A 22568-nucleotide genomic window follows, 5' to 3' on the forward strand; every position below is an offset into this window, starting at 1 on the left:
AGTTACCACAGTCTGAAATGATAAATCATTAGAAAATCCAGACAGATGATCCAGCTTCAAAAGGAAGAAGAGAAAGGTGTGTCCTTTATCAGGATCCTGGGGCACTGGGGAGGTTGTTTACTACACTCTTGTTCAGAGTTACATGGTATAGTCACCTCTGGATAGCACCTAGATTGCAAGACTTCTGCTGCCTTCCTTAAAATTTCTCAGGGGACTACCTTGACTAGACAAACACCAGTTAGTAAGCAGTAGCTTTGTAACGTACCTCAGTGCCCAGGCCAAGGGTGGTATTTTAGCAGAGCTACAGAAAAGCAAGGTCTCCTCACTGAAAAAACAATGACCCCATTTTTCACTGCAAAAATTATCTATGTTTGGAAATTTGGTGGCCACCTTTTAAAAAGGAAACCTCTCTTTGATGATTGTAAAGCTGAGGCAGAAAAATAGAGCCTGGAAGGGAGTGGGTAAGTGCAAAAATTTGGGGGTCGAATGGACTGGTATTTGAATCCTGTCTCTACCACTTTCACCAACTGTGAGAACCTAGCAGATAGCTTTCCTTCTTAGAGCCATGGACTCCTCATCTATAAATTGAAGATCCTAATCTCAACCTCAAGAGAATTGTATTATCTAAGGAGTAGATGAAATCATGTATTTGCAGTCCATAGCACAGTGCCCGGAAGTAGAATATGTACTCAGGTCATACAAACAATTAAATCACCCGTTTTCATCCAGGGTTTGAAAATCTCAGGCTGTCCTCCTGCCTTTGCCTGTCCACATATTGCCCGTCCTAAGACCAGCTTGGGTACCACCTTCTACTGGAAACCTGCTCAGCTCCACCCAGGCCGCCATCATCTCACACTCCACAGACTCCGGGAGACTTTCACACCTGCACATTCCCTCCACCGACATGGTCTTGCTTTGTTAGTTAATGTACATGTCTTGTCCCTCCTCCAGAGCAAAACCTCTGAGAGGAAGGATCTCTAATGTGTGCTTTTTGGTATCTCCATTGTGTCTCATACACAATGCTCAAATATTGCTTGAATGAATAAAAAGTACTCAAGTTGCACATAAAGGTACACAAGAGACATTCATCCCCTCCCTGACACTGATGGATTGTCATTGCTTCAGAAGAACAAAGGGTGACAAAGGATAATAGTTTATATAGTACTTCTTTATGAGGAATGTTAAAGATGAGGAAGAACTATGGCCTTTCATCCAAAGAAAGCTTTTGCAAGATTATGAAGTAAGGCTTTGCTATTAAAAGCTATGTTTTTTCTTAGTTTATGCTATTCTAATCACTTTCCTATTTACCTTGTGAAGGTAGAGGCATGTGGTTTCTTAAAACGAATCCCTTCTCTGATATTGGCTTTCTTTATGGCTTTGATAAATCATTTAACCTTGTGGCCTCAGTTTGGCCATCTGTATCATGGGGGTAATACTTTGCCACCTATGTAGTTAAAATTAGGTGAAGGGGTTAAAAGTTATGCAGTGTCCTAGGGAGTGGGGAAGAGATTAAGTTTCAGTAAGGGCATTTGTATTTTGTTATACATTATTACAATTATTGTGCACTTCAAGCTGAACGATTGGGCTTTCAGAGACTTTCTTTTACCAGTACTTAAAATTTCAACCATAATAAAGTATTTAATCATGACAATTTATCTTATTCATGATAATGGAGAAAAAAAAGCCTTTTTCTTCCTTTTGCCTTTTTAAGAGTTGTAGGTTTGCCTGATGATTTAAAAGAGCCTAACTCTTTTGGATAATTATTTGGAGTACTCATCAGAGATATTTTCGAACTTCTTGAAAGTTTGTCTTCTTGAAACTTATGTTTCTGCCTAAAGTCTGCTATTTTCAAAAACAAGATAATGAATGATACTTAATTTAAATGCTCAGCACTGGGTAAGGCAACTCTGTGCTTTCGGGATTGAGAAGCAGGGAGGGGCCTGCACTATACACGTTGTGAGGCAGAGGTTGAGCGTAATCGCAAATAAGCACTGATTGAGCTTCATCTAGAGCCATAGAATTTCAGAATAGTGCTCTGAGAATCTTCTGGTTTAATCCTTTCCCTGTATCCACTAAGAATGTGTTTGGCTGTAAGTAACTGAAAGTCGGACTAAGCAGGTTGTATTTTTCTCATATAGAAACAAATACATGATTCAGGACTGTCCTGGTGTCATCAAAGCACCATCAAGGACTGAGATTTCTTCTTTTACCCATGCTTTAATGGGTCGTTTTCATCCTCATGCTGTGACCTCATGGTCACAGCATAGCCACTACCCTCTTTCCATGCATCTGCATTCCAAGCAGAAAGAAGGGAACCGACAAGGGCAAAAAGTGCCTGCCAGCTCATTCTGCCACCTTTTATAGAATGTTACACAGCATGATCAGAACTATGCCACACAATCTCCTCTAGCTGCAAGGGAGGCTGGAAAATCTAGGTTTTTTAGCTGAGCATATTGCTGCTCTGTATAAAATTGGGGCTTTATAAGTAGGTAAATAGGGGAGAAATAAGCTGGCTAGCAGTCAACAGCATAGTTCCCATTACTCATAGAAATGTGAAATCTGAGCTGGCCAGAGCCAAGACTAGAAATCTAGTCTCCAGTGCTGTGCCTTTTTCACCATATCAGCAGTTCCTACCTTTTTCTCTACCACTGGGAGAAATCAACTGCATTTATTTAAACAATTGGTTTGTTTTCACAATTTTTAGTCAAAAACATGACATAGCCATTTAGATCTTTCGATAAGCATGACATAACCCGTGTTATCACACTGAGTTTTTTTTTAATAACAACCGTAAACAGATCACTTGACATTTTTTATGAGCCCCTGAATCCTTGCTACTGGTAAACACAGGGTTTCTGGTAGGTGCGAGTCACTTCAAAGACAACTTTCGAGGTCAGTTTGGCTTTTTTTTTTTTTTAATATTGAAATTAGCTTGCAGACTCTCATTACTGTCTGGGGACCCGTTCATTTTTCTGCAAGTGTTTATCAAGCACTTACAGTGTACAAGGTGCTCTGCTACTTGCTTAATAGAGTGAAAAAGAGAAGCTTGGATTCTGGCCTCAGCATGCTTACTTCCTGGTGGAGGGCAGACAAGAAAGCCAGCCGTTGTATTATTGTGATGGGGACTCCCGGGTGCTGTCAGGGTCGGGGGCAACCTGATAGAGAACTACCATGGCATTCGGCACTGGGCGAGTCCAAACAAGCGTGATTTACCCCTGTTCTCAAACAGAGTACCTCCTAGTTGTAAGCGTGCAAGGCAACAGCAGTCATGCTGTAGCTAAGTACTGAGAAATCCAGACATACAAAATGTGAGCACAAGGCTAAAGCCCCACTTCTTTATGGGTCAAAACATATATATATATATATATATATATATATATATATATACACACACACACACATACACGTGAAGGGGGTTTAGAAATCAAATCGCCCTGATTCTGAAAACATGCACAAGATGTATTAAAACAATAGCCATATAAACCAAAGATTTATTGTGCAGCTTTCAAAGAATCCTGCCAGTTTCTGTTCAGACGTTTACATGCTCTGTAAACCTCTCTAAGTCCATGATCCTCGTGGCCCAAACAGGGATCTTGCTCTTAGTGATGAAACGTCTGAGGGTCTGAAGTTAACATCTCCCAGTTTGGCCAAGAAAAATATACTGCAGAGAATTATGAGAATTAAGATAACTTTCCAGGAAATTCAGGTCACCAGGAAAGGTTGGAAGAGCAGAGACTCATAGACAATAATAGAGGAGGAAGGAAAGAGAGGTACCATAGGAAGGCAGCAGTTATCACTAGATGGCAGGGCCCATTAGAACGGGGACCATTCTTTAGTCTTCCTCCCGATACCCTGTATCCCTCAGCCTTGTGCCTGGCGTTAGGAAAGCACTCAATAAATATTTGTTGAATAAATGAATGAGCACATGGATTTGATTGAAAGCAAACAGAAAGTTTGGGAATAACAGGGAGTTCTTTCTATCCCCCACGTGTGATAATAATACAATATTCAAGTGCGCGTATTTGGCAACATTTAGGGAGATGCCTAGCATGGCGAATAAATGCTCGATACACATTTGCTTGGTTTTAATTAAGAACTTCTACTTCCATGGGCATTAAGAGAAATGCTGAGCTCAAAATGATTTGATCCCCCTTTTTTTTTTTTTTTTTTTTTTGCGGTACACAGGCCTCTCACTGCTGTGGCCTCTCCCGTTGCAGAGCACAGGCTCCGGACGCGCAGGCTCAGTGGCCATGGCTCACAGGCCCAGCCGCTCCACGGCGTGTGGGATCTTCCCAGACCGGGGCACGAACCCGTGTCCCCTGCATGGGCAGGCGGACTCTTAACCACTGCGCCACCAGGGAAGCCCAGATCCCCTTTTTATGGAATATTTTCTATGGTATTATAAATGTGTCTGCCCAAACTAAGGATCCTGAAGAAGGAATAGTCCCTGGCGCCTCGTCACTCTCATAACCATGGCACCTTCCTTGACATAGGCCCTCTACCTAAGTGGTAGTTTCGTTTAGCATTCTCGTATCATATTGGCAAACTTCTTTGCCTCTTAGGAAAACTTCTTAACTCAGTTGTGGAACACGCTGGTGCTAATTTGTCTCTCCTGGTTTTAGTGCAATTGAATCATCTCAGGAAAATGAGAAGCAATTAAGTACCTGTTGCTAACAAGGCGCTGAAATAATCTGCCAACAGATGCAAGGTGTTTATTTATTACTGGAGTATGTCATTTGAGAAGACATTACATTGTCTTTCTAACAATCAGAATTGACTTCCAAATGCAGGCATCACAGACCTAACAAGTACCACCTTTGAGGAGCACTAAAAAGAGAATAAGAGGGCTTGTGAACACTGGGCAAGGTTAGCTCAAGTGCTGTCGCCCAGCCTAATGGGAGACGTTGCCGATGGGCTTTGGAGGAACTGGATGGTAAAGAGGAGAAGCAGCTTTTTAGCAAAGGCCCTTTAAGTCCCAGTTCAGGAAATTATTAAATTCATTAGCCAGATACTTACAACCAACTATTACTGCCCAGCCAAAGGAAAGACCAGTGCCAGCAAATGTTTTAAAACTACAACTAAACAAAAGTCAGGAAGCATGTAATTAAAACTGTACCTTTATTGTACTGTAAAGAATTTCACTGTGACATGGAAAATATTTAAAGGAGAAGGCTGTTTAGCTAATTTGTCTGCAAGTGAACTGGTATCCTAAATGAACTGTAAGGCCACCCACCGAGCGAGCCTCATAAAGGGCCGTGGCTGCTCAGCTTGGTTTTGTGTAACCGTTCAATAATTACTAGATAAATGCATAACTAAAAGCTCTATTACACTAATAATTTGCGCTGAGGTAGATGTGTGGGACACCCTGCTGGGTTAATTTGTCATCCCCGCAGCAAACTTCTAAAGAGAGCTCTTCTGCAGTGGAATCTGTTAATATGTGGTCCCAAGGAGGACAGGTTAGAGCAGTAAGACCAATTGGCTCCTTATCTCTTAAAGAGGCAAAATGCCTCCCGGGTGAGCACCGGAGAGAAGAATAGGGTGATTGGTGATTAACCACGTGGACCCAGATTTAAACTCATCTGGACAAAAGAAGCTGCTCTCCATCTCTCCATCTCTCCCTCCCTCTCTTCCACCCCCCTACCCGCCCCCCAACCACAAATCCACACATGCAGCCACAGTGAAGGCGCGGGTTCTGAGCAAGGTTTCTTTGAAATTATGTCACTGATAAGACTTGTGGGTATCACTTATACTATAAATCACATAATCAGATAAATCCCAAGCAGGTCTTTCTGGTTTAGCTTAATATAATGTTGATTCCATGCTTAGATTCGTTGTTTATTTTTCTTTTTTCAGAGTAGAATAAAAAGTCAATATTGGACTTGTGTCTCCTCTCTATATGAAATGTTTTCTTCTGTCTCACACACACACACACTTGCTGTTTTAAATATGAAGCTCACATTTAAGCTTCAGCACAGGGTTTTCAACCTCACCGATTGACAGAACCATAAATCATGTTAAAGTTAAGTGAATTACTGTAGCATGGAACTGTAGCTTTAACAATGTTTATGTAGTATCAGCTTATCATCCATGTAGGCAAAGGGGGGTGAGCACTGATATTTGAAATGGGAATGTACAGTCCTGTTAATGTAGCTGCAGGATCATGGAGAGTTACCCATTTCATGCTGCATCCTTTGTATTGTTGAAACTAGTGTATTTAACCACTCATGTGTATGGAATGTTTTTTTAAATGTATATTTCCACAGTAAACTTACATTTGCCATTTCTTAGTATTAAACGGCAGTTGCTTCCCCCAACCCCAAACAATTCATTCTTCTTATGCACAAAACACATGTGAGGAACATCAGAGTTGCCAGGTTGTATTACGGTAATAAGGGACCTATGAGGCAAATATCATGAAAGGAAATAAGCCATTTGACCTCTGAAAAATAATTCAGATGGGAGCAGCAGAGTGCAGTGAAAAGAGCATGGGCTGTAGAGTCAGCCAGGATAGAATGCAAATCCTGGCCAGCCACTTGGGATCTGCATAAGCTTGTGCCAGTCATCCTTCCTCTGCTGGTCTCTTAATTTCCCACCTGTACAAAACTTTAAGGTGTTAATCGGAGGAGGAAGTGAAATGACATATGGAAAGGGCCACATATGTTATTAGTATGTTACTAAATGTTAACTGTCTCAGGGACTTCCCTGGTGGTGCAGTGGTTAAGAATCCGCCTGCCAATGCAGGGGACACGGGTTCAAGCCCTGGTCCGGGAAGATCCCACATGCCGTGGAGCAACTAAGCCCGTGCACCACAACTACTGAGCCCGTGTGCCACAACTGCTGAAGCCCACACACCTAGAGCCCATGCTCTGCAACAAGAGAAGCCACCCCGCGCGCCTCGAGCCCATGCTCTGCAACAAGTGAAGCCACCGCAAGGAGAAGCCCTTGTGCTACAATGAAGAGTAGCCCCTGCTCACCCCAACTTGAGAAAACAGCAACGAAGACCCAATGCAGCCAAATATATATATATATATATATATATATATATATATTTTTTTTTTTTTTTTAATGTTAACTGTCTCAGATTCCCCCCATCCCCATATCATTTTTTGCTGTCTTTCTGTGTGGTTCTCTTGAAAGGATTCTCAGTTCCCTCATTCCTCACTCCCCATTCCCAGTTCTCTCTTTTATCTGCTCCTGTGGGTCCAGAAGGAGTGTGTGTTTCCCTTCACTGGGAGGAGCCTCATAGCCTAGAAGAGATGGGGCCTCAGGGAAGTGAGACAGCCTGGTTACTCCATCCCATTATTCTTGTGTGGTTAGAAGAACGGGGTGGGGGGTTCTCCCCAATCAGGCAGGTGAACCCCCTTCCATGATGATTAGCCTGTAGCCATGGTGAAGACTTTGCTTTGGCTTGTCTTCATTCAGGCATGGCTCTTGCTAAAGGGATAAGCACCGGGACTTCCCTGGTGGTCCAGTGGCTAGGACTTTGCCTTCCAATGTAAGGGGTGCAGGTTTGATCCCTGGTCAGGGAGCTAAGATCCCACATGCCTTGTGGCCAAAAAACCAAAAATCATAAAACAGAAGCAATATTGTAACAAATTCAATAAAGACTTTAAAAATGGTCCACATCAAAAAAAAAATCTTAAAAAAAAAAGGGAGGTAAGCACCATTGTTATTTACAAGAGTCAATTCAGCAAATAATTTTTGAGAATGTATCATCTGCCAAGCACTGTGCTAGGCCCTAATGAGCAAACCAGACAAGCCAGTCCTGCCCCTCCAACATAGTAGAACAGAAGAACAAATAATTATTGCTCGGATGAGATTCATGAGAGGGGAATTAGCAGGGATAATATAGGGACAATATAGCACAGGTATTTAAAGTAATTGTGGGGATTTGGATTTATTTGTGTCAGGTTGTATAGGTCCCTTCTATTGGCATACAATACAGATTAAGAAAACCTTGGTATTGCTGAGGGACATCTCTAGATCTTCCTGAAACCTCAAATTCCTGAATACTGTAATAAGAGTTGTTGAATTGTTGCATACCCGGTAATGAACAGAAGACATGTTAATAAGCACCCTTTCAAGTGAAATATTCATACAAGTGAAAGAACCCAGCCAGATTGCTTAATCACCCCTCCAGTCTCCCCAAAAGGAGATAATGGATTGGTTCATGTAACCGAAAAGTCAGAGGGTTTGTGGCTTCAGGTAGAGCTGGATCCAGATACTCAGGCAATACCTTCAGAAATCTATATCTTTATCTTTCTCAGCTCTGCTGTCCTCTGTGTGAACTTGATTCTTAGACTAAATCTCCTCAGATCATGGCACTGATGATATGAGCAGCTCCAGACTTAATCCCCAATGTAACAATCCCAAGGGAAAGAGAACAGCTCTTCCACAAGAGATCTAGGGACAGTCCTACTCCCAAGAGTAGGATGCTTATGGCTCTGATTGGCCTGGTTTGGGTCATTTGCTCACTTTTAAAATAATCTTTATGTTTAAAAAATAATGGGGTGGGGGGAGCTGCCCTGGTGGACAGCCGCCCCGCAGGGGGCACAGCATTGGCAGTCCTGGCCCCCAAGCTGGGCAGTGGCAGTGTCTGCTTTCAGAGCCCCCTGGGGCTGCAGGTGAGGGCCCAGTAAGGTGCCAACGGAAGGTCACGGCTAAGTATGACCTCGAGGAGCTACAGAAGTGCCTCAACCTGGAGGAGTGGATCCTGGAGCAGCTCCCTGGCCTGCAGAACTACCAGGAAGAGGGGATCCTGGAGCTGGAGATTGCTGTGGATGAACTCCTGGATGTGGAGAGTGATGAGACCCAGCTGCCAGGGTCAAGGAGCTGCTGGTGGACTGTTACAAACCCACTGAGGCCTCCATCTCTGGCCTGCTGGACAAGATCCAGGACCTGCAGAAGCTGAGCACACCCCGGAAGAAAGGAAGGGTCCCCCACGCAAGTGAACAGTGGCTCCACAGAACAATCGCTGCCCCCCGCCCTCATAGCAACAGCAATACTGGGGGGCCCTGCAGCCAAGCCTGGTGCCATGAGTGGGGCTCCCCGTGCCTCTGGCCCAGAGGTGTCTTCCCAGACATTAAAAAAAAAAAAGATAATGGGGTTTCTCATTGGTGTGGCCTGGGTTACATGCCCACCCACAGAGCTGGGGGGAGGGTAAAGTCTAGGCTAATGACAGACTGAGGTGGAGGGAAGGATAGTTACCCAAAGAAACATTAGAGCTCTGTTTCCAGAAGAAAGGGTGAAAGACTGCTGGGCAGCCAAAACTGAGAGCTGTCCAGTACAGGAGATAAAAGCAAAGCTGTCCTGTGTGCTGGGCAGTGACCTTGGCTCTCCTACCAGCCAAGTGACTTCCTGCTGCAGGTGGAGCTTACAGAGGACAGGTCAAACCCCGGTCTTAGAAGAGTGACACTTAGTCCATGCCGGGGACTTCCAGGGCCATGAAAACAGTTGAGAACAGTTCAACTCTTGATTCCCAATTATCTCAGGTTGCCACATGGCACTGCATGATCCTGATTACTTTTCGTATATCTGAATTTATCCTAAAAACACAACTCTAAGAATAATAAATAGCCCAGAATCAAGCACGCTGTCTGGCACACAATATATTCTCAACACATTCATTTTAAAGGTGTGAGCCCACTATGTACTAGGCACCTAGAATTAGAAATAATTCTAGGGCTTCCCTGGTGGCGCAGTGGTTGAGAATCCGCCTGCCGATGCAGGGGACACGGGTTCGTGCCCCGGTCCGGGAAGATCCCACATGCCGCGGAGCAGCTAGGCCCGTGAGCTATGGCCGCTGAGCCTGCGCATCCGGAGCCTGTGCTCCGCAACGGGAGAGGCCACAACAGTGGGAGGCCCGCGTACCGCAAAAAAAAAAAAAAAGAAAAAAAAAGAAATAATTCTAATTTTTGGGAAAATCTCTTAAATTAGTGCTATTTTACCCAATTCACAGACAAGGAAATGCAGGTTTGAAAAAGTTACATAACTTTTCCTAGACTCGCATAGGGAGTGAATGATTTCAAACCCAAAATAGTTGAGCTCTAAAAACCATACAGATATATAATTTCCATTTTGCAGCAGAGGAAACTAAGGTGCATAGGAGGCTGACACAGAGCTAGTTGATACCCAGCCTGGGGTAAATCTTCGGTACCCTGACTTCAAACACTGGACCAATTCTTCTCCTACTTCCTCCCCTTGTGAGAAATCTACCAGCAGTAGGATAAATCCCTAAATCCTGTAGGGTGAATTCAGGAGGATACTTTGAAACCTGTGCTTTAGTAATCATGTTGCTCAGAAACAGGGGCTTGAACTGCAGTGTATACCTGCCGGTTGGGCGGGGGTAGTGGGGGGAAGGCTGTGAATCAGTCATAGCTTTGTTGTGGGGTTTGTTTGTTTATCTGCTTGGTCTTGCCTTTTTTATTTTAAATGTCAGCCAGCAAAGACTCCCAAACAGCGCCGGTCCCAGGACTTGGTAGGCCTCGCATAGGCTAGAGAACCTCCACGGAGCTTACTTTTGAAATTCTCTTTTGCGGGACTGCCCTTCCAATAGGTCATTTGAGAATTCATTCTCTGCCTGTTTCTGTTAACCTCTGTGATCATCCAATCTATGGTGGTGGTTTTTTCCTTAAATGTTTTTCTTTCATTCCTCTCTTGACTCGCAGTATTGCTTGCACATTACATAGAAGCTCCCTTCGTGGAACTGAAGTCTTGTCAACTTTGCATAATAACCAGTCACTCTTCATATCTCTAATAATCACAGCTGTTCTGTGGCGTTTGAATGCATTGCACATTAGCCGTCATGGCGGCTTAGGGGATTCGTGCACAAGTATGATCTATTCAGAGAAGAGGTCCTGTCAGGACCCAAAGGCTGGGGCTCTATCTCACAGAGCTTGAACTGGCACATTCCCTCAGGGGGGTTTTTGGGGGTTTCTTTTGCGGTACGAGGGCCTCTCACCATTGTGGCCTCTCCCATTGCGGAGCCCAGGCTCCAGACGCGCAGGCTCACTGGCCATGGCTCACGGGCCCAGCCGCTCCGCGGCATGTGGGATCTTCCCGGACCGGGGCACGAATCTGTGTCCCCTGCATCGGCAGGCGGACTCTCAACCACTGCGCCACCAGGGAAGCCCTCCCTCAGGGTTTTAAAAACTCTAAATATCACAGCATTCCCAAAGACACAGGCTCCTAGAGACTGAGTCCAAATATACCCTAGAACCTAATATCCCAGAAACGTTTAAAAAATAATTTCTTTTAAAAACCACATACTCCCGGGACTTCTCTGGTGGCGCCGTGGTTAAGAATCCGCCTGCCAATGCAGGGGACACGGGTTTGATCCCTGGTCCGGGAAGATCCCACGTGCCACGGAGCAACTAAGCCCGTGCGCCACAACTACTGAGCCTGCGCTCTAGAGCCTGCAAGCCACAACTACTGAAGCCCATGCACCTAGAGCCTGTGCTCTGCAACAAGAGAAGCCACCACAGTAAGAAGCCCGTGCACCACAACGAAGACTAGCCCCCGCTCACCACAACTAGAGAAAGCCTGTGCGCAGCTACGAAGACCCAACGCAGCCAAAAATAAATAAATTAAAATAAATAAAAATTTTTTAAACCCCACATACTCCCTTGTTTCACATTTTTTAGATTTCAGTGTTGTTACATATGGATCAATTGTATTGTTATTTGTAAATGTAATCCCAGAGACTGAATTTCATTGAAATTTAAAGCTAGATGAGCTTCAGTGGCTGTTTAGTTCAAACTCCTCATTTTGCAGACGAAAGAACCAGAGGAGAGAGAAGTTGCCCACATTTAAAGCCAGGTAGAGACAGCAACACAATTAAAACCCAAGTCTCTTTATCTAACTAGAAAATTTTCCTAAAAAGTACCCCAGAGCTTCTAAAAAACTTTTTAAGCAGTTAACATATATTGGCTCTCTGATAAGCAACTCGCAATAACTAACACAGTGGGACATTTAAGGGCAGTGGTAGAGATCTCCATTGTATGAGGCTATGACGAGGCCATGCTCAGAATCTGATTAGGTCAGAAGTGTACTTAGGTAGCAGGGGTCTACATGGTAAAGGGGGAGGTCGGGATGGACACTTAAGGATTATAGGTCTAAGTAAAAAATAGAGTCTAGAGGGAGATAGCCCCATAGTTCTAAGTTTCTAGGTTAAGTCTCAGAGTCTAAGATTTAAGCAAAGGTAGGGATTCAAGGTGTATTTCATCCAAAAAGAGCCTTTACCGTCATTGTTTCTATGGAATCTATGACTTCTACATCAAGGTCGTTTCTGTTGCTTTGGTTTTGCATTTTGTTGTTGATGGAACTTTTTTCAAGACCCTCATGTCATATCCATATTGATAGCTCATACTCTTTTATCAATATGTATGCACTCATTTGTCCAAGAGACAGATAGATAGGCAACAGGTGCCTCTTACTCCACTGTTCCCTTCCCCCTGTGTATTCTACGATTTGAACAGGTCCCTAGCACATAGGAGCAAATTCCAATTTAGTCATTTCTCATCCCCATACCCATCTTTACCTATAATAGTATTACAAGTAAAAGAAGCTGTTTATTGATGATCCCTTAACCGTATGGTCAGGAGCTGCTCCATATGCCTTATATATACATTGTCTCATTGAATCCTCAAAACAAATCTATGAGGTATAAGCCCCATTATACAGATGGCAAACTGAGAGAAGCTTGGGAACTTGAATCACAGCTGGCAAATGATAGAGCTAAAATTTAAATCCATGTCTATCTGACTCCAAAGTCCATGGTCCTTATATTACATCACTCTACTTGTCTTCTCTTCTCTTTCCTTTCTTTTCTTTTTATTAAAGTATAGTTGATTTACAGTGTCCTGTTAGTTTCAGGTATACAGCACAGTGGTTCAGTTATACATATATATACACATATATATAAAAATTTATATATATAAATATATTCTTTTTCAGATTCTTTTCCCTTATAGGTTATTACAAAATATTGAGTATATAGTTCCCTGTGCTACACAGTAGGTCCTTGTTGGTTATCTACTACTTTTCTGACTCATATGTTTAGTTTGACATGATATACACCTGGATGTGGGAAACCAGCACATACACAAGGCATGTTAAATAATGGTGAAAAGGGACAGTCAAAGAGGGACAGTGGATAGTTCTTGGAGTTACAGATGGCAAGCAGGTTGCTTTGGAAGCCTTCAAAAAAGGTGAGGCTCCAGCAGAAAGGCCAGCTGGGACAAGGATGCAGTTTGGTAGGGAAGAGGTGGAAGGAACAGTGATTGTCTGGTGCACAACTCACAAGCAGAGCGTTGCAGGTGTTTGGAGGGTGAACAGGAATTATGTGGGTCTATACCAGGGGCCATCAAACTACGGCCCACCAGTCAAATCTAGCCCTCTTCCTGTTTTTTAAAATAAAATTGTATTGGAACATGGTTACACTGATTTGTTTATGTAATATCTATGGCTGCTCCTGCGTTTAGTGGCAGAGTCAAGTAATTGCAACAAAATCCATGAGGCCTTCAAAGCCTAAACTGTGTCCTCTATGGCCTTTACACAAAATGTTTGCCAACCCCTGGTCTAGACTATAAACCAGGGCATTTGAGCAAGAAAGGTCTTTCAATAGCTAAAATTGATCTAAATTAAAATTTTAAAAGACCCTGGCCTGCCCCTCACCCCTCTATATATATATATATATTTTTTTTTTGGTTAAAAACAGACCAAAAGATATTGGAATTTGCTCTCTACCCTGAACCTGTACCTTAACTCAAATGGAATAGAATATATCACTTATCTTGGAAATCTACTGTAACAGCAAGTTACTTTGTTTGGTAGCAATAATATAAAAATACTGGTGTTTTGCAAGTCATCATGTAATGTCATATATTTCTCTTATGTGACATACCCAGGTTCTTTTGCATGCCTCTCAGTGATGTTAAAGATGCGTACTATATGTTTTGAAAACCTTGGCTTGAGTCACAGGTTTGTTATTTAGAAAAGGTTCCACCTCCCAAAGGCTTGAAAACCATTGCCAATTCCTCGTTCCTTGTGTCTCTGTTGAAATAAATCCCATAACTCCAAACTTCTAGGCTTTCATAAATGGCAGGTCTGACTCATGCATGATTTATACATTATAGCCATGGACCCTTAAGATAGATTTCTCAGCTTTAGGTAAGCTATCATGGTGTTACATATTGTGGTTTTGAATTTCTGAAGAAGCAAACTGCATAGTAGTTGACAACCCAAACAACTCAGGTTCCATTTGCCCTTATAGAAGGCTTTTTTTTTAAGCACAATTTTTTTCTTCCACTTTCTGCTCCTTTTAGAGCCCTGCCTTATTAAAATCTTTACTTTTAAATACGAGTATTCAGGAGTTCTTAATGCCACCTTGTACTTTATGGAAATGGTTATTTTTGTGTAAACATCCTACTGCTGAAGACAGATGAGTAGCTTTTTCTTCTAATGGTGCTAACAGAGCGAAACGAACATTTTGGAATCTCACCTGTTGCCACCGACAGTGTCAATTAACAGTAAGACTGAAGTTTCGCAAGTGCCAGGGCTTGGGAGTGGTCATTCATTCTGTGAGGGAAGAAGGCTGTGTGTAACACTGTCTTAAGAGCACGCTGCACCTGAAGGAGGATTAGATTTTATTGTTTGCACTGCTCTCTTGAAAGCTTATCTTTGGAGCCTCCTATAAAAGAGAGACTAGGATCTAAGGGCTGGTGCCGGAAAGCAAAAGCTAAGATGAAAAGAATCCAAGTCTCTGTCCAGTCCGTGAGAGTCTGCAGTGGTTCATGGACAAGAAATAAAGGAATTAAGGCAATGTCAGGGCTAAATAGAAGAGCATATTTCAACTGTGAAATCTTGGTTTGAGAAAAAATGCAGGAGGGTTATTAGAATTCTTGGAGGTTGAGTTTGGGCAAAACTGCTGGAAATGGTAAAGAGAGGTGACTTTCTTCTATCTCTTTTTCTTTCCTAAGACTTAGAATGAAATATAAGATTCCAAACCTGTCTGGCCCTGCCTCCCTGGTATCATCTTCTTTGAGCTAGAAATGTGTCCATAAAGCCTCCTCCCTATGTAGACTCTCAGATCAAGAATCAATTGTTGGACCACATAAGTCTCTCAACATACACAGTAATATAGTAATGACCTTGACCTTCTCCTTCCCAGTCTTAATCAATTCTGCCTTAAAGAAGGAAGAATTTTTTTAAGTTAAAAATATATACACTCAATCACATTGAATTGTAAACTTTTTCTCTTTCAAGCTAAAACCAGGAGAGTCCTTTAAATAATCGGGGCCACTGTGTGGGGTGGTGGGTGGGTGGTGTGAAAACAGGTAAACCAACCTGACTGACCTGCTTTCTTGTTTTTAAGTATCCAGTAATATGATCATTTTGCAATAAATAACTGAGCCTACAGCTTTGGGACATTCTGGGTCTCTGCTTCTTTAATTGTGGCTACTTTGTTCAGAATGTGTAGACAGGGCCATTCCAGCCAAAGAAACCTGATCAAATTTCCTTCCTTCCCATCCTACTGGTATTCTTTGTGAAAAGCCCAAGCGGTTGTTTGAAACTAGTTTGGCCTCTGGTTAAAGTTTAAACTAGTAGTGAGATCCATCCAGAATGGAGTGTTTCTGACACTTTCTGCTGCTCCTGGCCTAGGGTACTAAGAGTATTAGACCCCAGAAGCAGCCAATTTTGTAGTGCCTTTTAATACACAAAATTGTATTAACATCAGCCTGGATACAGATGGATGCATTGCAATAAACTGTAACCACTTGAGAAAAGCCTTTATTGACTCTCAAGTAAATAATGCACATTTTAAAGGATCTAAATATGCATTTACATAATGTGCTATAATTTTTTATTGTGTCAACTATTCACACACACACATCCATAAGAGATGTTTTTCCTCTGTCAAAAATTTGGACTCATACCATTTTTTCTGCATTGCATTAGCACCGTGCCAGATTCACAATGGTATTTTCTCTTCTCTAGGGCCTGAGCTGACCATCTCAAAATACATTTAATGAATTTTACTGATTGAATGATTTGTTGACTGATTTAACCCCAGTGACACTTTCTAAAATAATTTGCAACCACTTGGACAAAAACTTAGGCACACTAAAAACATCTAATCCAAGATAAAAGGGAGCAAACAAGAAATAGGGAAGGAGGAAAACCAAATTTAGACATGGCTGAAATCTTAAGTCTGAGCTTGAGAGCAATGGAAGAACCCAACGCAGTCTCATCGTTCAGGAAAATAGTGCTGCTAGCAGGCTATCCGGAGAAATAGTGGGTATTTAATAGTATTTAATAGTACTTTGTAATGTCTGTAACACAACTGTTTTCTGTTTGAAGAAATTAAAGCTCAGGATCTTGAATGATTTATATCCAGTTCCACAGTAGACTAATGGCTGAACCAGAATGTCCAAGGCATGAGAAAGTAGGGGTTGTGAAGGATGACCCTTCGCAGTGCAAACTCAGCAGTTGTCTAATGTGAATCTACAGACTAAATGATTTCCTGGTATTAATTAAGAGTTAATTGATCCTTATAAATCAACCATTGTGGAATTAACTCCATATAGTACCATGTGTTCTTAGGTCTATGTTAAAATAAACTCTATGACACAAGAAAAAGGTGAATAAATTGTTTTTAGTAAAATGTAATAAAGAAACTAAGGTCTACATTTAAGTTGTTAATGATTTTCTTTTACATATTTAACAACAGCAGCAACAAGAGGGCAAGGATGCTTATTAACAATTAAGGGAGGGATTCCATGGTCCCGTTGAATTATTTCCTCTGTCAGGTTTCTCTAACTTTTATCTGTCTAGTCTTTGCTCAAGTGAATTTTTCCCCTTGGGCAGCATTCTCTGCTGGCCACCACAATTTCATAATCTCACAATCATTCATCACTTTCCATTGAGCACCTGAAGCATTGCCACTTTATCATTAAGGTCTGCTTCCTGGAGGCTCTTGACAATGGAGTTGCCACCTTTGTGTTTGACATGCTGTAAAAGTTGAGTGTATCATTTTGTTGTGCTCAGTACATTCCCAGACTCATTTGGGAAATGCCACATTCCATCTCTAACTAGAAACTGTTCAGTCAAATGCAGGGCACTGGGTCAAAGTTTCTTGCTACCAGCAAAGACGACCGTACCATATTAGATGAAAAAATTCCTTGGGTTCTTTAAAGCACAATTTGCAAAGTAAGAGATGACCAGAGCCATTTAACTTTTTAGCTGCAGATTTTAACTCAGACGGTAATGGATTCCAAGATTTACCATTCAGTGTATGAAGCCCTAAGTTTTACCAGTTTTTCTACAAGCTCCCTGGCTGTTTGCCAGGTTAAAAATATTTTTTTTAAGTTTATATTTATTTGTATGGTTACTTTATTAATTTCTGTACCACTCATATATTCAATCATTCATTGTACCATCAACAAATATTTACTGAGTGCCAGACACTGTTCGGGGGATATGACAGTGAATCATTAAATGGATGGAAAAGCTATTTACTAATATGGAGAAGAGAGAAGAGCCAGTATGAGGGGTGGAAGGTGACAAGAATTCTAGTTCGAATGGGTTATGTTCAAGATGCCCTCAATTATATGACTGAAGACAAAACTTTGTATTTTCTCGGTGTTGTATCCCAAGCCCATAGTAGGAGCCTTGGAATATTTTTGGATAGATTAAAGGTTGCATGAATGAAAGGATCCCATCAGGTCATCTGCAACGTATGGACTGGACTCTTGTTTCCACTCCAAACCCCTATTTCTACTCTTTAAAAACTACACATGCCATTCTGAACCTCAGGGTCCTAGCCACTCTAATCATTAGTCAGAAAATGCCCCAGTCCTACAGATACAGTAGGGAACAAAAATCCCATGTCCGGGGATCCATAGAGATGCATCCTTTTTTGACAGATGGGATGGTGGTAGAAAGTGTGGCCAGTCTCGCTTAGTTGCTCTTCGTTTTACGAGTCACCCTCAATATTAGGAAAGTCTTACTTTCCAAATATTTGGGTATTCCTTTGTTTTCTCTTTGCAGGGCCTCCTTGAGTTTAAAGATTTAAACTGCAAAAAGTAAAGGAAAAATAAATACTCTCATCTGCTTGTACTTGGCAGTTGTTTTTCTGGCCCTCACTGGGGAGTGAGAGCCGCCATCTTGGCGTTACTTGGTTTGAGTGTCTTCAGCCCTTCCCATGTGCTGTTCTTACCCTTCAGCAGGCTTCACGAATCACCCTTCCGCTTCAAGGGCAGAAGTCTTCCCAGGAAAAATTATTAAGCACCTCACATACGTTTTTTAAATCTAATGTAATCTTCTTCCTGTATCAGTGAAACTCAGCAGGGTTCAAATATAAGGGAGTGATGGTTGTCTGAGCCTTTCATCAGTTTGTATGAGCAGAGGGCCAACAATTTAGCAGGGGTCACTGCCTACCTACTCAGCCTGTGGGTTCTCCTGCTATAACTAACATCTATGCGTTTCTGAGTTTGGCTTTGAAATGGCCAAGAAAAAGGCAACATAAACCTTCTGTGTAAAGTGAGGCACCCAAATTGCATGGGTTCATTAAGTGATCATTTACTACAGACTTCAAAAAATTTCATCCTGAATTAGTCCCTAGAAATTTCCTTGAAAGGAGTATAAGAGCTTTAACAATGAATTATTATTGTCTATGGAAATCTCAGCATGAAAGGGGATCCATATGTGCAAACTAGAATTTGTCATATGTAATGTCAGTTAAATCAGGTCTAATCTACCAAATACATTTTTTATTGCCTGCTTCATTAAAAAAGCTCTTAAGGTAATGAATAATCTTCAGCTTCACCAAGGATTATTAATGCCTTTATAACTCATGTCCACTGAAAATAGAAAGACAGCTTGAAACTTTACCCTAATCTAGCCTCCATGTTTGTCTTAGAGCTTTAAGGAAGAAAATCTTTCAGACCTCTCCAGTGTTAAATGCCGTCACCCGAGCAGTTACTAGGAATTGGGTCAGGAGAAGAAATATTAAAAGGAAGTTGAATCCAGTTTAAAAGCTGTGGCAAAACAAGTCTTTCTCTTATTAACTCTGATGTTTTCTTTTCCTACAGCAAGTCCACATGCGACACCGTCAACTCTTCATTTTCCAACATCACCCATCATCCAGCAGCCTGGGCCTTACTTCTCCCACCCAGCCATCCGCTATCACCCTCAGGAGACGCTGAAAGAGTTTGTCCAACTTGTCTGCCCTGATGCTGGTCAGCAGGCTGGACAGGTGGGGTTCCTCAATGTAAGGAAACTTCTTTTTTTTTTTTTTTCGATTTCTTTAGAAATATTAACCGAATGTAAAAATAACAAGGGAAGACCTTATGACCATGTGACGTTGTGCTCTGATGTCGTGTTGACTGACTGCAGGCAAATGTCATATTTATTCTAGATTGTGGGAAAGTTAACTTACTCTAAGAGGGATTGGCCAGGGTTTAAAAACAGTGTTTGTGTTAACTTCGCAACTGTCAAGTTTATGGATATAAATCATCTCAAGGGTGAACTGTGTAACCTTCTAAGGTCTGTGGGCAGATAATTCCACCTCATGCATACTAACCCAAGGGCTCACGCAGTTAACAAAATAGAAAGACCAAATAATTTTAAATAATGATTTTGGGTGGTAGGGAGAGGTAGGGGGAGGAGGGGGCACAGATGTTTCAGATCAATTAAGTTGATATTTTTAAAAAATAGTCCTCTAACACTTTACATCAAGTTGACCAGTACTTGAACTCAAGATTCTAGAAGTAGTTTATTATAGTTTGTTATTTCTGCAAGTAGTTATCTTTCCCACTTATCTTTGTATAAAGCTAAATAGTATTCAGTAGTTTCGAATGGAGGTTTTCATTGTTTCTAAAATAAACCAAATCACAATTTGAAACAATATTCCTAATGTAAAAGTGATTTTTTAAATCACAAATTTTATTTCAAATATAGAACCAAATGTTTGCAATGGATAGCTATATCCCAAGGCCAATAATAATAACAATGAATTGGAAATAATGACCAGCATAAAGCCAAATGCGATTTTCCTTTTCTCCTAATAACTGTAATGAAGCCACAGATGAGCCATAATTATTATTGCCTAATTTAGAATATTATATCACACCACCCTATCACTGATTTTCTTCCCTCGAAGAATACCTGATTCTGCATATCTGAGATAGAACAGGCAGCTTTGACTAATGTCTGGTGATGTGTTAGCAGATACATTTCCGTCTAGACAACAAATCAATATGGACCCTTTTTTCTTTTTGCTTGTGTATTCATTTGCTTGGCTTATTCTAAAGCATTCACTTATGGACTTTTAGCCCACTCAGAAATGACACACAGGCAAGTGTGTTGGCAAGAAAGCACAGCATTCTGACTGTCAGATGAGATTGTCTTTGAGGAACAATACTAAATATATAAGTGAATGTTGATGAGGCAGTCAGACTTCCTCTGCAGAATTACTAAGCTTAAACTTAAAAGCCTGGGACGGCAACTGAATTTTGATTCAGGACTAGAGCCTAAATAGGAGCTGTTATTGTTGGTTGAATAGTGTCACTGAAGACCAGAGGCAGAAAGGCCACTTGGGAAGCCATGGAAAACTGAAGTGATCACCAGCATCAAGCATCTGACTTTTAAAATGTCTGACTTTTTTTTAATAGTCCCGACATCATCCCATATAACTGTCAAATGACCAGTTTTGCATTTTGATCAAAATTTTATAGGGTTTAAGGCAGGTCCTTCACAGGCCTGTTTCAAAAAACTCAAAAATAAATGGATTTTATTGCTTTTTTCAGAAGGAAACTTTTCTTTTGTTAAAGAGCTGTTACTTGGTTGTTCTAACATCAGGCAGCCAGATAAATATGACTCTTATGGCATATGCTTATATAATTTAAATCAAAATTAGAAGTGATATTTTTCCTTAGCAGAATTTTGACAGCTGAATTCTAAAGTTTCTGTGCCTGATGTTATACAATATGTGAAAGAAATTTTTTATGTTCACTTAACATATTTATTAAATGTTATGTAATATCAACTTTGAAGAGTGAAAATAAAATATTTTTTAAATCTCAAATGCATGTTTAGGAAACTTTGTTATATCTGTATAAATAGACGTGATGGAATAATTCCACAATCTATAAAACACATATATTAAATCAATATTTAGTAATCATGAGAATGATGACAAAAGTCACAGTTAATACAGAATCAAAACATACCAAGCAAAAGTTGGCAGGTCATTTTCTAGAATCAGATGCAAAGAAGGTCAAAGTAGTTCAAGAGGTAAGTTTAGGATGCATGGAGCATGTGTGCCTAAGACTGTACTTTTGTGGAATGCCTTGAGAACAACCCACAGCTCTTCATCCATATGCTCTTATGGAAGAGTTCAAGTAGCTAGAATACTTAGTAATTTACATGAAAGGTGCCTAAGGAATCTTTTGTTTTCCGAAGCAGCTAATGGTTCTATCTGTGTCTTCTTTCTCCTGTGCGTGTTTTGTTTGGTTCCCACCGTGGCAGCCCAACGGGAGTAGCCAAGGCAAAGTGCACAACCCATTCCTCCCCACCCCCATGTTGCCACCGCCGCCGCCGCCACCGATGGCCAGGCCTGTGCCTCTGCCGGTGCCAGACACAAAGCCTCCGACCACGTCAGCGGAAGGAGGTGCAGCGTCCCCCACCTCACCAAGTAAGTATGGCTGAGATGCGGCGCCGGTCGCCGGTCAGGCTCTGCACGTGTGAATGCACACCTATGCCTGGCCCCTCACTGCATAGGCTTCAGTGAAAGGCACGATCCCCAGCGATGGCTGTAGCATGAGTTTGCAGAACCAAGACCAGATCAGAGCAAATAGCACTCTAGGGTGCTACCAACCACATCAGGTGTGGAAATGACTGGGTGTTTGGGTGGATGAAATGGTGTAACTACATGCCAAGGACTGAAGTCAAGATATGAAGTATTAAATTTTGCCTATTATTTGAGTGGCTTTGAATGCTATCCTCATGATCATCAAACAGCATCTACTTTTATGGATTCTTATTAGCAAAAAGTTCCTCATGCTTCTGTAGAGCCCTGCCTTCCAGTAACTTACAATCCAAGAGAAAAGCATTTGATGAGGTACCCAGGTTAATGCAACTCATCCATCAAATAGAAAAAAAGTTTAGATCAAAGTAACCAATTCAAAGGTGTGTACATTGAACGTTCATGAAGAATAAGAGCCTGGCAGAAGGTCAGAGCCAGTAGCCATGGCAGTTGCATGGCTAGGCTTGGCAGAGGAAGGAGATGGAAGATGAAACTGGAAGGAAAGAGAAAAGAAATCTTGGCTTGTCTCTGAACAGTATGGGAACACGTGATCAGAGAATATAGAATTTCAAAACCTTTTGGAATAATGGGACTCATTACTTGATGAATTAGAGGGAGAACAGCTCTCCTGATATTTTAAAGATGACAGGGAATAGAAGTAGCTTAAACACATAAATTTGGCTTCTCTTAGTACCTGATACAATGACCAAAAGAGTGACAGCTGGAGGCAGAGTTCCCAAGTGATGGATGGACTTACCTGACC

The 22568-nt window shown here is 41.6% G+C and overlaps 1 protein-coding gene and 1 pseudogene across 5 annotated transcripts in view; both read left to right on the forward strand.

Annotated features, from left to right (window-relative positions):
• NFIA (nuclear factor I A) overlaps positions 1-22568 on the forward strand; it is a gene marked incomplete at its 3' end in the record, with an annotated part of 384610 nt that overhangs the window by 305157 nt on the left and 56885 nt on the right. For 3 of the 4 annotated variants that reach the window (XM_082613084.1, XM_082613086.1, XM_082613083.1), the window contains exons 8-9: positions 19092-19270; positions 21529-21694. In XM_082613084.1, the coding sequence (XP_082469210.1) occupies positions 19092-19270; positions 21529-21694 (345 nt within the window). The remainder of the gene's footprint in view (positions 1-19091; positions 19271-21528; positions 21695-22568) is intronic. The other variant, XM_082613085.1, reaches the window with a different exon arrangement.
• LOC309800776 (protein phosphatase 1 regulatory subunit 14B-like) lies at positions 5504-9207 on the forward strand (annotated as a pseudogene). Its single transcript has 2 exons — positions 5504-5514; positions 8537-9207. The product of its transcript is annotated as a protein phosphatase 1 regulatory subunit 14B-like (transcript).

Source organism: Mesoplodon mirus (genome assembly GCF_964341445.2).
Source record: "Mesoplodon mirus genome assembly, chromosome: 3".
Lineage (NCBI taxonomy): Eukaryota > Metazoa > Chordata > Mammalia > Artiodactyla > Ziphiidae > Mesoplodon > Mesoplodon mirus.